Source organism: Psammomys obesus, unplaced genomic scaffold, assembly GCF_907164565.1.
Source record: "Psammomys obesus unplaced genomic scaffold, mPsaObe1.curated_primary_1811, whole genome shotgun sequence".
In the NCBI taxonomy this organism is placed as follows: Eukaryota; Metazoa; Chordata; class Mammalia; order Rodentia; family Muridae; genus Psammomys; species Psammomys obesus.
Window position 1 is genome coordinate 1,424,758 of NW_026596225.1, and position 18,656 is coordinate 1,443,413.

At 37.6% G+C, this 18,656-nt stretch overlaps 1 protein-coding gene across 1 annotated transcript in view; it reads right to left on the bottom strand.

Moving 5' to 3' along the window:
- Positions 1-18,656, bottom strand: part of Gucy1a2 (guanylate cyclase 1 soluble subunit alpha 2) — a 245,085-nt gene that overhangs the window by 17,996 nt on the left and 208,433 nt on the right. Inside the window, exon 7 of the mRNA XM_055595813.1 lies at positions 15,861-16,015. Coding sequence (XP_055451788.1) covers positions 15,861-16,015 — 155 coding nt within the window. The remainder of the gene's footprint in view (positions 1-15,860; positions 16,016-18,656) is intronic.

An 18,656-nucleotide genomic window follows, 5' to 3' on the forward strand; every position in this document is an offset into this window, starting at 1 on the left:
TCAGCAAAACCTAGAGCTGGTTTGTTGAGAAAAACAACAAGATAAACAAACCCTTAGCCAAAATAACTAAAAGTCATTGAACAAGTATCCAAATTAACAAAATCAGAAACAAAAAGGGGCACATGACAACAGACAGTGAGGAAATAAAAAAAAAATCATTAGATCATACTTCAAAAAACTCTACATCAAGAAATTGGAAAATCTAAATGAAGTGGGTGATTTTCTTGATTGATACCATTTACCAGAGTTAAATCAAGATCATGTTAACAATTTAGATAAACCTAAAACCCTTAAAGAAATAGAAGCTGTCATCAAAAGCCTCCCAACCAAAAAAAAAAAAAAAAAAAAAAAAAAAGCCATGGGCCAGCTGGTTTTCGCACAGAATTCTACCAGACATTCAAAGAAGAACTAATAGCAATGCTACTCAAACTATTCCACAAAATAGAAACAGAAGGAACATTGCCAAATTCATTCTATGAGGCCACAGTCACCCTGATACCTAAACTACACAAGGACCTGCAAAGAGAGAGAGAAAACTTTAGACCAATTTCCCATATGAATATTGATGCAAAAATACTCAATAAAATACTTTCAAACTGAATCCAAGAACATAAGAAATGTCATCAACCATGATCACGTAGGCTTTATCCCAGGAATACCAGGATGGTTCAATATACTAAAAGTCATCAAAGTAATCCACCATATAAGCAATATGAAAGAAAAAAAACATATGATAATCTCATTAGATCCTGAAAGGCCTTTGACAAAATCCAACACCCCTTCATGTTTAAAGTCTTGGAGAGATCAAGGATATAAGCCACATACTTAAAGAGAATAAAGGTAATATACAGCAAGCCAATAGCCAACATCAAGTTAAGTGGAGAGGAACTTAAAACATTCCCGCTAAAATCAAGGACAAGAAAAGGCTGCCCACTCACTTTGTATCTCTTCAATATAGTACTTGAAGTTATAGCTAGAGCAATAAGACAAGTAAAGGAGATCAAGGGGTAAACAAATTGGAAGACAAGAAGTCAGAGGATCACTATTCAGATGATATGATAGTATACATAAGAGACCCCTATGATTCTACCAGAGAATTCCTACAGCTTATAAACACTTTCAGCAAAGTGTCTGGATACAAAATTAACTCAAAAGAGTCAGTAGCCCTTCTTTATACAAGTGACAAAAGGGTAAAGAAAGAAATTAGGGAAATAACACCTTTCACAATATTAACAAACAATATAAAATATCTTGCTGTAACTCTAACTAAGCAAGTTAAAGACCTATAGGACAAGAACTTCAAGTCTTTGAAGAAAGAAACTGAAGAAGATTTTAGAAGATGGAAAGATCGCCCATGCTTGTGTATTGGTAGGATTAACATAGTAAAAATAGCCATCCTGCCAAAAGCTATTTACAGATTCAATGCGATTCATATTAAAATTCCAACACAATTCTTTACAGAGCTGAAAAGAGCAACCATTAACTTCATATGGAAAATTAAAAGACCCAGGATAGCCAAAACAATTCTGCACAATAAAAGGACTTCTGGAGGTATCAACATCCTTGATTTCAAGCTATACTACAGAGCAACAGTAATAAAAACTGTGTGATGTTGGCATAGAAATGGATAGGTTGACCAATGGAACCGAATTGAAGACCCAGAAATAAACCCACAATCTTATGAGTTCTTGATTTTCAACAAAGAAGCCAATACAGTACAATGGAAAAAAAAAAGAAAGCATTGTCATCAAATGGTGCTGGTCTAACTGGATGTCTACATGTAGAAAAATGCAAATAGACCCATATTTATCACCCTGCCCAAAACTCAAGTCCAAATGGATGAAGACCTTGACATAAAATCAGAGACTATAAATCTATTAGCAGACAAAGTGGGGAAAGTCTGGAATTCATTGGCATAGGAGACAACTTCCTGAACAGAACACCAATATCACAGGCTCTGAGATCAACATTTAATAAGTGGAATCTCATGAAACTGAGAAGTTTCTGTAAGTCAAAGGACACTGTCAATTGAACAAAATGGCAGCCTACATATTGGGAAAAGATATTTACCAACCCTATATCAGACAGAGGGCTAATACCTAAAATGTACAAAGAACTTAAGAAATTAAACATCAACAAATCAAATAATCCAATTAAAAATGGAGTATAGAGCTAAACTGGGGATTTACAACAGAGAAACATTGGATCCCTGAGAAGCACTTGAGGAAATATCCAATGTCCTTAGCCATAAGAGAAATGCAAATCAAAACGACTCTAAGATTCTAAGATTCTAAGACTCTAAGATTCCATCTTACATCAGTCAGAGTGGCTAAGATAAAACACTCAAGTGACAACACATGCTGGAGGATGTGGAGAAAGGGGAACATTCCTCCATTGCTGCTGGGAGTGCAAATTTCTACAACCTTTCTGAAAATCAACCAGGTGCTTTCTAAGAAAATTGGGAATAGTTCTATGTCAAGACCCAGCTATATCACTCCTCGGCATATACTCAAAAGATACTCAACCATACAACAAGGACATTTGCTCAACTATGTTCATTGTGGCTTTATTTGTAATAGCCAGAAACTGGAAACAACCTAGATGTCCCTCATCTGAAGAATAGATACAGAAATTGTGGTACATTTACACAATGGAATACCACTCAGCTATTAAAAAGGAGAAAATAATGACATTTGCAGGCAAATGGTTGGGACTAGAAAAGATCATCCTGAGTGAGGTAACCCAGACTCAGAAAGACACACATGATATGCACTTGCTTATAAGTGGATATTAGACTTCTTAGTACAGGGTAACCATTCTATAATCCACAGACCCAAAGAAGCTAAGTAACTGGGAGGACCAAAAGGAGAGTGCCTGAATGTCACCTAGAAGAGGAGAAAGAATAAACAGCAGAAGTAGCTGAAAAGAGGGAATGGGCAGGAGATAGAGTGGGGAGGGAAACAAAACTGAGGATCACATGTGCAGAGAATGGTGTGGGAGGTGAGAGGGCTGGAACAAGAAGGGAAAACGAGGGGACATCTCTTTGTCAACCTGGAGGCCTGTGACAGGGTAGGCGCCTGGGAGTGTGACTTTAGTGACTCTAGCTGAGACTCCCAACTGGGTGGGTGGGTGGAGGGGATAAAGCCTGAAGTGACCACCACCTCCCAGCCAGGAAGCACTAGTGGATGGAGGGGAGTGACAATCCACCCACAAAAGCTTTCATCTCAATATTAATCTGCAAACAAGAAGTGCGAGGATAAAGAGGAATGTCCGAGCAATAATTGGCCCAACCTGAGACCCACTCCACGGCAGAGAGCCAGCCCCTGACACTATTAATGATGCTCTGCTATGCTTGCAGACAGGAGAATAACATGACCGTTGTCTGGTAGGTTCCACCCAGCAGTAGATTGGGACAGATGCTGGTACTGCCAGCCAAGCAGGGGGCTGGGCTCCACGGGTCCTGTGGAAGTGTTGAGGGAAAGACGGAAGGACCTGAAGGGGAAAGGAACTTCACAAGATGACCATCAAAGACAACTAACCCAGACCCGTGGGGGTTCATAGAGACTGAGGCTTCAACCTACGCTCCCTGCACTTATGTGGCTGATGGGCAGCTTGTTCTTCATGTGGGTCGCCTGGCAAGTGAAGGCAGAGGCTGTTTCTAACACGGAACCGACTGACTGCTTTTAGATCACTTCCCCCGGCAGGGCTGTTTTGCTTCAGTGGATAAGGATATGCTCAGTCCTGACTTGATGTGCTGGGGAGGGTTGATAAGTGGGGATGGGGCTTCCCTTTTCTGGGGAAAAGGGAGAGAGGAAGGGGGAAGAGGAGAAGTAGGGAGACTGGGAGCAAAGGAGGTAGGGGGCATCTCCTATTTCAGTAAATAAGCTAAAACAAAAAATAAATTTGGAGGAGTATCTTAAAAATAAATTAATTAATTTAAAAAAGAATTGGCAAGTGAAGAAAAGTTGAAACTTTGGAAGTGGCTTCTAGAATCCCACTTCCGTGCTCCAGAGCCTCTCCCGTTCTCTTCAGGAGGAAGACTAAGACAGGCCTATGTGTGTGATCCTAGTCTTGGTAGCCACTGATCTTCTAGCACTGTTACTGAGTTCCCATACGCCTGCTTTTCAAGGACCTAGTAGATGCTACCAGCGCCTGGTGGATGTTGCAGGTCTGCCACAGGTAAAGGAGGTTATGGCTAAAGTGTGTGCACCTGACCCCAAAACAGTCTCATGGAAAAAGATACCCCAGCGGAACCCTGCAGAAGGGTTCTCTTTGCTGTTCATTGCTTGGGGAGATGTCTTTAAACCTTTATATTAACACGGCATCATAGAAATGTGTGTGTGTGTGTGTATGTGTGTGTGTGTGTGTGTGTGTGTGTGTTAAACCAAGAATATTTGCAAGACAAGTTCCAAAAGCCTAATAGCTCACAGGACTTCTGCTTCCTGCAACCTTGTATACTTTTGCTATAGTTTTCCTTCTTTTTTGGTAAAAGATTATGCTCCAGGAAAGAATAAGGATAAACTTATTTGTTCATTTAGCTGTTTTGTGTTATAAACTTCTGTTCTCATTATTTACCTGGGTATGGTTTCCCTGAGAAATATATTTGGAGTCATTATAATGACATTAAACACTATTCAAAGACTAGGGGGTTAAACAGATTACCAGGTAGGCAGATAGGGAGAAGGGGAGGCCCAGTAATAAAGGTGATGGATTTCTAAGATGTCTGGCTTCTTCTTCACCCTCCTAACTTGTTACAACAAGTTGGCAGCTTAAAGCAAAGGCTTTACAGGATTTTTTTCTACCACCAGCCAGTTTCCCACTGACCGCTGTCTCACCAAGTTCAAGGCCTGTTCAGAACATGAACTACAACAGTACTGGACCAATCAACCATCCTATCTTTCTTCAAACTGATCAGTCTTAAATTAGGGGAGGAAAAATCTTGGATGACTTTAAAATCCCCAACTCTCACGAAGAGCCTGGGTTTTCTGCTCTTCAAGTCCCTCCTTTGCTTTGCAGATGGTCTTATTCTCTGTGTCTGCGGCATGAGTGCATTTCTTCCCTCATAACAGGCTCCTTTCTTCAACTGCTGGTCCTGTTTGTGGTTGAGGTTTCTCTGCCATGCTGCCCTTAGAGATTTTCCCTGCATAGAAAAGGAACTCAATCTAGGCTCATGGAGTGCATCAGTGTTTTAGAGTGTTGTGGAAGAATGACTATTATGAACAAAGCTGCTATGGTTGACCAAATGTCCTTGTTGTGCACTTGAGCATCTTTTGGATATATGCCTAGGAGTGGTATCGCTGGATCTTGAGGTGGCACTATTCCTAATTTTCTGGGAAAGCACCAGATTGACTTTCAAAGTGGTTGTACAAGTTTACATTCCCACCAGCAATGGAAGAGGGTTCCCCTTTCTCCACATCCTCTCCAGCATGTGCTGTCACTTGAGTTTTTGATCTTAGCCAATTTGATGGGTGGGAGGTAAAGTCAGGGTCATTTTGATTTGCATTTCATAGCCAAATTTTGATCAGAGTGCACGGAACCTTATAGAAGAAAGGGAGATAGACAGACCTGGAAGGGACAGACACTTCACAAACAGACCAACAGAACCAAAAATCCCGGGCCCAGGGGGGCTTGCAGGGTCTAACCAAGGACCACGCATGGAGAGGACCTGGAACCCCTGCTCAGATGAAGCCAATAGGCTTCTCAGTTTCCAAGTGGGTAAAGGGATCAGGGGCTGTCTCTGACATGAAGTCAGTGGCCAGCTCTTTGATCACCTCTCCCTGGGGGAGGGGGTGCAGCCTTGTCAGGCCACAGAAGATGATGCAGCCAGCCCTAATGAGATCTGATAGACTAGGGTCAGATAGAAGGGGAGGAGGTCCTCCCCTATCAGTGGACTAGGGGAGGGGCATAGGGGGAGAAAAGGGAGGGTGGGTGGAACTGGGAGGAGACAAGGGGGGTGCTACATCCTGGATACAAAGTGAATAAATTATGAGAGAGAGAGAAGAAAAGAAAAGAAAAGAAAAGAAAAGAAAAGAAAAAAGTTTTACATACGAACAGAACTTTAAAAAGATATGAAAACTGAAAAATTGGAGAAGATAGCTAATTAGCTTTATAAATGAAATGACTGTCATACTTTTGATTCCTATAGTCAAAATATCTGTTTTAAACAATTTTATCAGTATATTAGGCTGTCTATAAAAAGGACAAGGGAATGAATGAAATGAAGAAAATACAAACTTTTAGTTTTTAAAATACCCCCTTTTTTTTCTTCTTTTTGATATTTTTCAATTTCTGGGTGAGAACTGATTTAAAGAATTCACTTATCTTCTACATTCCCAAACCAACCCAAGCTAAAGCCTAGACAAAAAAAAAAAAAAAAAAAAAAAAAAAAAAAAAAAAAAAAAAAAAAAAGAAAAAAAAAGAAAGAAAAGAATAAACATAACCATGAAAACAAAGAAGATAAATTATGCTGAGAAAATACATGGAGGTAAAACTAAAACAAAGAAACAAAACCAAAACAAATAAAAAACAAACAAACCCAAAGGTCATAGTTCATATAAAGAGCTTAATTTACCTCTTTTTATTTACTATTTTTTTAAAAAGTCCTCTACAAATTCTTCTAATGTCGTGTTTCCCAGACATAAGAAAGATGGTACACTAAAAAGACTAGAATGTGATATGGGCAGATGTCATAAGTCCTGAAAATTACATCTTGTGCTTCTAGCGCCCACACATACGAGAAAGTAACAAGTCAATTAATTGTGCTTATGAAGCCACTCATTATGCTCAATTAAAAAAGAGAGATCTCTCACGCTAACTTATTTCAGCGTTTATTTGTAGTCCTAACATCAGTAGAACTTCGAGAGCTTGCACACTCACTAAATTAAAAGGTGCTACATAAGTAATAGGATCAAACATGTCGGCCTTATGTCTGAAGACGTAACAAGCTCTCAAGGTCTCTAACAAAAGTAACTTTGTCCTTTATAAGCACTGACCTTAGAATGCCTCCCCTTAGCATGGGCGACAACGCACCAGTCTCCAAGTTTAAACAGAAGTACCAAGTTAAAGCAAATGGGCTTTGATAGTGCACAAAGCATTCCATAACGATGACCCCTCACAGCCATCAAGAGAAAAAGTTCAATTTAGAGTTATTTCATTTTTTGACATTAAATACCAAAGTATTACCATTAAATAGTAAACCACACATTTGTTCAGTATGAATCATACCTGTACTTTTGGGAAGATTAATATACTATACTATACTATAAATAATCCTATATAGTATTATATAAAATTTTGTTGCTTATTTTAAGAGCTGGTTTGCAGAAATGAGAGAAAAGAGAAATATGAAATGATACAAAGACTATTTCATGTTAAGCCTTAAAGTAAAAACTTTAAAAGAGAAAACCATTTATAAGACATTTCTATGCATAAAGAAACAGATACAGATTTCCAGCCTCAACCCTAGTGTGGAACCTGTCGCACAGTCCGGTCTGGAACAACGTAGAAACTTCTGTTCAAGTGGTCCCTCCCATTTCCTGAGAAGCATCATTTTATGCTTTTATGTTTCTGAGTTAAAACATTCTGTATATTTCTAATGTTATGAAATACATTTTTTCTATGCTACCCAATACAAAAATCAAAGTTCAATCTCTCTAGATATGGAAAATATAACTTTTAAGTATACATTTTAATTGTGAATTTTAGACTTGTAGAGGTGTTGGTAAGATTGTATAGAAGATTCTCCTAATTTTTTTACTCAGTTTCCCTTTGTACGTGTAGAATAGTCATCCAAACTAATAAATTATTTTATATATAATTAAACAGTTAATAACCTAGTAAGATTCAACTGTCCACTGATTGCTCTTCTTTTCTGTTCCAGAATTTTGTATAAAAAAAGAGCTACACATCATTGTGATGAGGAGAAAACAGAAGATAAAATCTGTCAGGTCCCAAAGAAGCTTAGGACAAATGGCTAACTGGTACCTGTAGCACACCTAGCCGCATGCCCGCCCACTACCTGTGGCTCTTAGCTTTTCTCACCATGCTTCATATCCTTTCCCCCAGCTTCTCACCAGCTTCTCACTCCTGTAAAACAGTCATTTTGGCCATGTGCTACCTTGGCTCTCTCTTGGTCCCCTCTCTTGGCTTCCTCTCGCTGTCTTTCTCCCTTAGTTTGGCTTATCTCCTTTCTCTTGGCCTACTCTTTCTTGCCCCTGTCTCTTCTCTTTCTCTCGTCCCTCTCTCTTGGTCTTCCTCTCTCACAGCCCCGCACACTCTCTCTCCACGCATGGCCTGGTTCAGTCTGCTGGTCATGTTTAGGCTATTGCCTTCTCTCCCTGCTCCGGACATCCCAGATGTCTCTGGATATACTCTCCTTCATATTTACAACAAAAAATCCACTCAGTCTTACCTTGGAGTGGCTATATTCTCACTTTATACAAACTCATTTGAGTTTGTGAGTTATCCAGGTTAATCAATGAACAAGACAGTAATGTCATCTTCATATCTTTTATTTTGTCATTGTTTTCTTTAATCTACTTGTAGTTGTTGGACATATTAAAAATGATGATGAGGTTATATAAAAGAAGTCCCAGGAAAATGAACTTGTGAATACAGACAGAAAATGCTTCAGAAAACTCTAAAATATACCAGCCAAGACTCACTGGAAAGCTCCCTACTAACTATTCAACCTTAGTCATGCTTGTGTACTGATGTTCTGTCCTAAATTTCTAAGGCATATTTCTTTTGAATTGTTCATATAACAATTAACTTTTTTTCTATTTGGCTTTTTGAATGAAAACATGTATACATTCCAATTTTATTGGAATTAAGAAAATGGCTTAGTAGGTAGTGTTTGTCATTCAAGTATAAGGAACCAATTTTGGATCCCAGCATGTGTATGAAAAAGGAAAAAAAAAAAGAAGAAAAAGAAAGACGAGGAGGCGAGAAATGGAAGAAGAGGAAGGAGGAGGAGGAGGAGGAGGAGGAGGAGTCTGTATAAAATAGTGCAGCACACAGTTTTGACCCCTAAGCTGAGAAGGCCAAAACAGGAGGGTTCTTGAACATGCCCATTATTAGTAAGATGCTTTTACTAACACAAAAACAAAATCAAATGATAACTATAGGAATAAATTGATTGCTAGATCTGTTCTGGGTCATGGCTAAATGGCCAAATTATCAAATTCATTTCTCCCCCCTAAAAATTTCCTGAAGAAGTCAATGTACACATTATCCAATACAGTTAAACATTTGAAAACATATAAGAATTTGATGAAGGAGTAAAATGGTATTCTTCCTAATGAAAAAAAAAAAAGCATGCGATAATATGTGGATATTTGCCACGTAACTGGAGCACCGTTTATGAAAACCGTGCTAAATCCCAATGAATAGGTACTCATTTTAAAACTGAGAAAACTTAGGCCCCCAAGTTTTTGCTCATTTAAAGTTTTACAGAGACATCAAGTTTTAGAGCCAAGATACTATCTGAGGCATTTAGCTCTGAGCTAGTAGTCTTAAGCAGCAGCTTCTCTGATCCATCTTAAAGTGCTATGGGTGAAACAGAATTGGGGAGGAGGCTTGGTTTTAACAAAAAAACAAGTGTTCTTCACACAGGAGGCAATGCAAGGACTCTAAGAAGCCTAGATGTTGATCAGTTGTAAACAGGGATGTTTAAAAATTAAGGAAAATTTTACATTTAAATAATTAAAAAGTTTCTACATTTTTAGTTTGCACAGAGAAAAGAATTAACTATGTTGAGGATAATCAGTTAACTATGATAATTGAAGAGTTACTAAAACCATCATTAATATAAGCAACTATTTGGGTTTTGCAGATAACTATCCAGACAATTGTTTGTAATATATGTATTGTCTGTAAATAAGAATGATGAGGAACAAAAGTTAGTGCAAATATAACATTTATTGGATAAAAATGAAGTCAGCAAATGAGGACAAGACTCAATAAATTTTGTTGTCAGTATATAAAACTAGCAAAAAGATGCTATAGGTACAGAGGAGATGACCCTGGGCATTCATGCACAAGATGACTCACCAATGTCAAAAAAAGCAATAATGCAAATTAACATTCTAGTTCAAGCGTCAGTTTATTTACTATTTCTTCAATAATTAAAAATCTGATAGTCATCAGGAAAGGAACCTTTATCAAAGGCAGTTACTGTATAATATAAATCATAAAGCAGTTTAACTTTTTAAATGGTTAGGAAAACAGTACGATAAGGATCACAAGTTCTAAGAATTAAAAAGTAAAAAAGTTGTGCTCATTAAAGGAGAAATAAATTTTTTATAATGTAAATATCATATTTCATATGTTATATGGGCACTTAATAATGTGTTAGGAGCATATGCTTTATTCTGGATATATTCTAAAAATATAAAATTTTGCTTGAAAGAAGCCAAATTTATAGAGCTAATACTACAGTAAAATATGACTTAGGTAAAAATTTCATTGCTTGAATAATATGTATCTGTAGAAAGCTAATTATAAAAATTGGATTTTGAAATACACCAAACTTATTTCAAAGTTTGTCACAATTAAAGGGACGAATGTTTTCAAATTTAATTCATTTTTATTTTAAAAATAACTGACACAAACATAATACTAAACCAGTGCTGCAATCATAGATATTATCTTTTAGGTTTAAAAGATATATTTCTTATATCTTTTAAAAAGGACATTTGCTCAACCATGTTTGTAGCAGCTTTATTTGTAATAGCCAGAAGCTGGAAACAATCCAGATGCCCCTCAAATGAGGAATGGATACAGAAAGTGTAGTACGTCTACACAATGGAATATTACTCAGCAATAAAAAACAAGGGAATCATGAAATTTGCAGATAAATGGTGGGAACTGGAAAAGATCATCCTGTGTGAGGTATCCCAGAAACAGAAAGACACACAGGGTATATACTCACTCATAGATGGATATTAGACATATAATATAGGATAAACCTACTAAAATCTGTATACCTAAAGAAACTAATCAAGAAGGAGGACTCTGGCTAAAATGCTCAATCCCCATCCCGAAAGGCAAAGAGGATGGACATCAGAAGAAGAAGAAAACAGGGAACAGGACAGGAACCTGCCACAGAGGGCCTCTGAAAGGCTCTACTCTGCAGGGTATCAAGGAAGATGCTGAGACTTATGGCCAACCTTTGGGCAGAGTGCAGGGAATCTTATGAAAGAAATGGGAAATAGTAAGACCTGGAGAGGACAGTAGCTCCACAAGGAGAGCAACAGAACCAAAAAATCTGGGGTCATGAGTCTTTACTGAGACTGATACTCCAGCAAAGGACCATGCATGGAGATAACCTAGAACCCCTGCACAGATATATCCCGTGGCAGTTCAGTGTCCAAGTGGGTTCCATAGTAATGGGAACACAGACTGTCTCTGACATGAACTGCTCTTTAATCACCTCCCCCTGAGTTGGGGAGCAGCCTTACCAGGCCACATAGGAAGACAATGCAGCCACTCCTGATGAGACCTGATAGACTAGGATCAGAAAGGAGAAGAAGACCTCCCCTATCAGTGGACTGGGGAGGGGCATGCATGGAGAAGAGGGAGGGAGGGTAGGATTGGGAGGAGAGAAGGGAGAGGGTTATGGGGGGGGATACAAAGTGAATAAAGTGTAATTAATAAAATGAAAATATTAAAAAAAAAGACTCTGATACCCAACAGGGTATCTAAGCAGATGCTGAGACTCATAGCAAAACTTTAGGCAGAGTACAGGGAATCTCATGGAAGAAAAGGGAGATAGAAAGGCCTGGCGGGGACAGGAGATCCACAAGGAGACCAGAGCCAAAAAATATGGGCACATGGGTTCTTCAGAGGCTGATGAATCAACCAAGGACCATGGGTGGAGAGGACCTAGAACCTCTGCTCAGATGTAGCCCATGGTAGGTCAGTCTCCATGTGGGTTCCCTAGTAAGGACATGGACTTAGTGCTCAGTGGTCTGTTCTTTGATCAACTGGCCATGGCGAGGTGGCCTAACTAGGCCACAGAGACAGAGGATCCAGACAATCCTGATGAGACCTGATAGGTTAAGGTTGATAGTAGGGGAGGAGGTCCTAGCATAGGGGACAAGAGGGAGAGAATGGGACCGGAAGGAGATGAGGGAGGGGGTAACAGCCAGGATACAACATGAATAAATTGTAAAAAAATAATAATAATGAAAAAAAATTAAAAATAAACATATATAAATAGAATAGATTAAATTTTACATTAACTACTGGTTTATCTCCTGTAAATTTTAATGAATTCAACTGTTCACCTTTGTTAGTTGTTGAAAATAAAAATAATTTTTAAAACTGTTTACTTTTAATAAATTGTTTGAATTTCTCAGATATATTTGGGGTGACAACTAAATTATTTTAATTTATTCTCATATCAAGTTAATCTCACTGTTATAGGCTATGAGAATCATAAAATTTTACTAAAAAGAGATACTGTAGAAGCTTCTCAGGATTTCAGATAATCAGGATATATTGCACATTCTATATGATAGAAACTAGAAATGTTATCTCTCATGAAATTAATATTCACTTTTATTTCACAGATTCCTGTTTTCTGAAGAAAAAAACTTTCTTTCCTTGTAAAGAAAGTTACTGTAAGGTCAGCCTTGATATTTCATTTTGGGGGTTCTCAAAAGAAGCAAAGTATGTATCTGTGGGCATTTAAGTCACCTGTGTAGTGTCAAAAGCAGATTTACAAAGATAACACTACATTAGAATACCATATATATAATAAACTACATAAAATAAAATGTTACTGTTTGAAGAAGATGCATCTGTAGAGAGTTAATATATAAAAATTGAATTTTGCTACACTCTGCAGACTATGGTATTGCAGACATTAGGGTAGAAAAAAGCAGGAGTAAGTACAAGGCACAAACAATAAGTATGGAGATAAAACAGTGATCACTAAGGCACAAAATGTCAGTGATCTGCTGAGCATCCCATATGTGACATTGGGGTAAGATGCCTGTGTTTCCATCACTGTATTATCTCCCCACAGACAGTGCAACCCCAACTATCACTCCCCCTTTTACAGCCTTGACGATATTTTTAAAGCACGAAGTAGATTACATCTCTCCACTACCTATGAACTCTTAAGGGTTTTTGTCATTCTTAGGATGAAACAGAAATCCTTTAACAAGTTTACCTGCTTGTGCTGATCTAAGAAGTTTATTTTTCTATCCTCATTTTATGCTCATTCTTTCTTTTGATCTCATTCTCTAATTCACGGTCTCCTGACATCCATGCTAGTCTGTTGCAATCCATTATTTATTTTGATATATCTAACATCTAGACTACAATCTCTTGAATTCCTTGACATCAGAAACTCAGCATCCACTACAATGTTTAGAATATGGTAGGTCATCAACAAATATTTGTTATAAGAATAAAAAAGTTCAGAAAGGGAGAAAGAGGAATGTTTATCCTGAAGATAGCCAAAACATAAAAAAATATTTTATGTGGTATTATTAGAGATTACATAATTTGGGGACAAAGAACATATCTTTTAGGAACAATTAACAAAGCACAGTACGTCTGTCTATAAACACAGATGACCTTGAGGGGCCTGGATTGGAAGAGGACAAGAGAACAATCTCAAATGGCTAGAGTGGCTGAAGGCATTCAGTTCCTTACACTCAGTATTAAGGACTCTGATAAATGAGATGTGAAAAGAATTATGAAAACTCAGAATCAGTACCAAATGCTCAGATGACTGTGGTCGGCAGAGCTTCCATTTCTGCATCACCTGAGCACAAAGTCAGCTGTGGTTATGGTACATAAGCTCTCCCTGTACAGTCTATTTCTAATGTGCTACTATTATTGTAAGTGCAGTTTCTGAGAGGATATAGATATAAAGAATTATGAGCATGTATATGAATAGAACAGTTGAATTTCAGTAAATTTCCCTTACCTTACAGTCTAGATATTTTGTTGATTTATTTTTATTGTGAAATTATTGTTTTCTGTTAAATACATTTATAACATCAAATCTACCGTGTTAAGTAATGTCAGATGCCCAGAATTATGATGGAAAATGGAGAAATTTAAATGAAAATCAATTTTAGAAATATCCCAAATTAGAAATATGTGTTAAGCAAAAAAAGACAGGCAGGTGCCCTGTCATGAAACGCCAATGTTAAATCTCTTGGACTCCTTTGATGAGTAAGAGATATATCTTCAAAACAATAATATGAAGTTAAACATTGTAACTGAGTATAGCTAGAGCTTTAAAAATATGTCTTCAATCCCCACTCCCTTTTGACTTATACAATTTTAATTTCCTTTCTCATCCATTTCTGGGAATCTGGAAGCATGTGTCTTTCCTCTAAAAGACTATATTTCTAGTATTAATATATGGTATGATGAAAGACCTGTAGGGGCAGGAGTTCCACAAGGAGAGCAACAGAACCAAAAAACAGGGTACAGGGGTCTTTCTGAGGCTGATACTCCAACCAAGGACCATGCATGGAGATAACCTAGAACCCATGCTCGGATGTAGCCGATGGCAGCTCAGTCTCCAAGTGGGCTCCATAGTAATGGGAACAGGGACTGTCTCTGACACGAACTGATTGGTCTGATCTTTGATCACCTCCCCCTGAAGGGGAAGCAGCCTTACCAGGCCACAGAGGAAGACAGTGCAGCCACTCCTGATAAGACTTGATAGACTAGGGTCAGATGGAAGGGGAGACTCGGGGAGGGGCATGCATGGAGAAGACTGAGGGAGGGTGGGTTGGGAGGGGATGAGAGAGGGAGCTACAGCTGGGATACAAAGTGAGTAAATTGTAAAAAATAAGTAAGTAAACAAATAAATGAATGAATAAGTACATAAGAAAAAAAGGAGATGGTATGAAAAGACAACAAATGTTATCTTACTTATTGTTATAACCAATTTCTATTTTTATTTTTGAATGTTCTGATTTTTTTATAATCATATCAACCAAAAATGCAGTTGTCACTCGTTTCTACTTAAGAGTTTTCCAAAGGATTTTTGTTATCAAAAAGATGGCACTAATATAAATAAATAATATAAATAAATAGATAAATAAATAAATAAATAAATAAATAAATAAATGGATAAATAAATAAATAAAAGCTTATGTACCAATGACAAAGTCTCAGACAATGTGAGAGATTTTCAAACTGGTCTTTGGCACTTATTCTAGAAGCGGTACATCCTATTAAACATTTTTCCATTCATTCAATGAATGTTGGTGGAGTGCTTTATTAAGTATGTTGACAACTTAATCAAAATTCTTAGTATATAATAATAATCCAAACCTAAAGCAGTCTTTGCCTGCATGGGAGTTAATGTCTACTATGGAAGAGGACATTTATTATGCACAAAATAAGGATGGTTTTAGGAGAAACCATTTTTAACACTGTCAAAAATAACTTAAAGATAGGGTTCAGATTTTATTATATTTAATTCTGGCATTCTTAATTATACTCCTAAATCAACAATGAAAACAAATGAACAATATTTTCTTATTTCTTACACTTTTACAAACAATGAGAAACATTTTGAAAACATTTGGCTTTACAATGTAATGCAGAATGAAGACCCTTAACATTTACACCTCTGTGTTTTAAACAATTGTCCCCAAAAAAGACAAAGTCCGGAAAATGACAAACTTACTTTTCTTTCAGACAACTCAGACTTTCTCAGGGTGCAAATAAAAGTTTATGTTACAATTACTATGTCTCAGACTGAGCAGAACTGAGCTTTTGAACAGTGATAGAATCAAGAAAAGGGACAGGGACTCACAAATGACAGAATATAATATCAAGTCAATGCAAATGGCAAGAGAGAGGAATCAGAGATCGCTTACTGGTAAGTGGTTGGGCTGACATTGATGCGCCGAGGATGACTTCCCGATTCAAATTTGCTTGCCAGAGTGACATTATTTCCAAACAGACAATACCGTGGCATTCTCACACCAACCACGCCAGCCAGCACGGAACCCGAGTGAATGCCTATTCGCATCTGAAAAAGGGAAAAAAATGGAGAATAAACAATTGTTTTTATTCAAAATATAATTTTCTTAAGTTTTCTTTTTGAAAATTTTTATGTACATGGCTGTTTTGCCTGCACGTGGGCCACATGTATGCCTATTACTCTCAGATGCCAGAAGGGAGGGCCAGATTCTTCGTGCTGGAGTTAAGGGCAGTAGTTAGCGAGGGAGCTTGGAATCGAACCGGTCCTCTGCAGGAATGGTAGTCTTATGTGCTGAGTTATCTCTCTAAGCCTGGCATAGAACAATCTCAAAAGCTGAAACTGAGTCTAGGTCAGCGTTTTGAATATAGTATCTGGTTTGTTTCGGTGTTTAATGAACACGAGTATTTTAGAATAAATAAAATCACAGATTAATGATAAGAACAAGATATAGTCTTTTAAAAAAGATTTCTTTTACTTTGAACTATGTGTGTGTGCGTGTTTGTGTGTGTCTGTGTAGAGGAGTGTGTTAACATGAATGGAAGTACCCAGAAAGTATGCTGAGTCACTGGAGTTGGAGTTAGTTTGTACTGTCTGATATGAGTCAAGGGAATTGAACTCTGGTCCTGTGTTTCCAGAGCAATATTCTCTCTTAACTGCTGAGCCATCTCTCTAGGTCAGGATTTACAGTTAAGTTGTTGCATAAATATGTTTGTTTCAGGGTGAGCCCTATTCCATTTGTATATAATATCTAAAAGTGAAAAAATATATAATGTGCATCCTCCATCAAGTTATTTCCACATAAAGGCCTACTGTTCCACCTTATGGCATTAATTATATTTGTAAATTAAATATTAATGTCTACTTGTTTTAAATATTGAATTTTACCATAATAACCAGGCTTGCACCTATTTTCTCTACCACTGAATACTCAGGAACATATAGAATAAGCAAAGGAGACTCTCAATAAGTAAGTCATGAGTATAGAATAAATTGCCTAAGTCTTAAATATGGCATTGCCAATAAATAATCTAATCCTTGACTGAGCCAAAGATTTGATTGAAATGATGAGTACATTAGCCACTGTATCTGATAAAGATTAATGTTGCTCAAGACTTGAATAAGCTTTCAAGATAAAATGCTACACAGTGAAATATGAGAGCAATAAAATTTTATCAAGATGGTATAGAACCAAACAAATGAAGCTAGGAGACAAAATAAAAGAGAACGATGGGGGCAGAAGAAGAAAGAGAGAATAGAATGTCCTTATGGACCTGAATATTTCTGCATGTATTAACAGACTGAAACAAATCTGCCCCAATTGTAGTTCCCATAATGCCACATACGTTTTTAAAAAATTAAAACAAAAATCACCATTACCACCATCATTATCACCGACAAAAAACTAACAACAACCCCAGCCAACCCACAAAACAAACCAAACTCCTGGCTTAACGTTATTTGAAAATCCAATGTGATAGGGCATATCAAGATACTATAGAAGAAAATAAAAGACTTAAGAATATTTGTCCCACCAGATATGAAGTTTCATATAAGTATATCTAATTGATGAGTAGGTGGGTGTTGTTCAAGAAAGAAATAGATAAATGGGATAAACCAGCCAGGAAGGGGCCCAGGCCTGTACATGTTCCAGAAAGATACAGAGGAAAAGACTGTTTCTGGTGGAATGATTTGGATTAATTTTTTCTCAGAGTAACAGAGAACTAACTTAACCCCTGAAAATTTTTCTCGAACTTCGACACACATCATAGTAGCCTCCCAAATAAATAATTAATAAATTAATAAATAAACAAATAAAATGTAATAAAAATTCTCTTTAAATTTTTTATTAATTACTTATTTATTCACATTACACCCTGATCGTAGCCCTTTCCTCCACTCCTCCCATTCCCACTTTTCCTCCTTCCCCCTCTTCCCCTTCCCCTAGTCCTCAGAAAAGGGGAGTCATTCCCTCATCAACTCACACCAACACATCAAGTCTCAGCAGTACTTAGTACATATTCTTCCCTCTGGCCTGGCATGCAGCCCTGCCGGGGAGGGGGAGTGGTGCTCTAAAAGGAAAGAGTCAGGGACAACCCCATCAGCTACGTATGGAAGGGACCTCGGTCGAGTGGTCCGTGGTCCATGGTCCTTCCCTTTCGTTTGTCCGTCTACATCACTTCTCAAGTGAGTGCTCTGGATTATGGAGGTAGCTCTTCCACTAGCAACCAATTCCTTGTTTTGTGCTTCTCTTCCGTGTTTTAGCGCAATTAGGAGCATCCTCGTGGTTCAACTCAGGATACAGGAAGATAACATCAATAGTTGAAAGTTCTGTCCAGCTTTACAAAGAATCTCCACAGTTACCATTTAAGAGAAATTCTGTTTTGTAGGTCCAGACTAACACTTGGTACCATTTTCCTTCTTTCTTTCCAGAGGATATATTTGCCATTTTTATGCCTCAAGACCCGGATAATGTATTTGTTCAGACTTAATACGTTGAAAAAGGCCAATAGTTTGCCTTTACAACAGAAGGGTATTTTCACTGGCTGTAGAGTTCTAGGTTGAGGGCTGGGGCTGCAGCTCAGTGGTGACTACGTAGCAAACACGGGCCAGACTTCCATCTCTAACATTGAACAAAATAGTAAGGGAGGAAGAAGAGAAAGAAGAAAGGAAAAAAAGAAAGAAAGGAGGG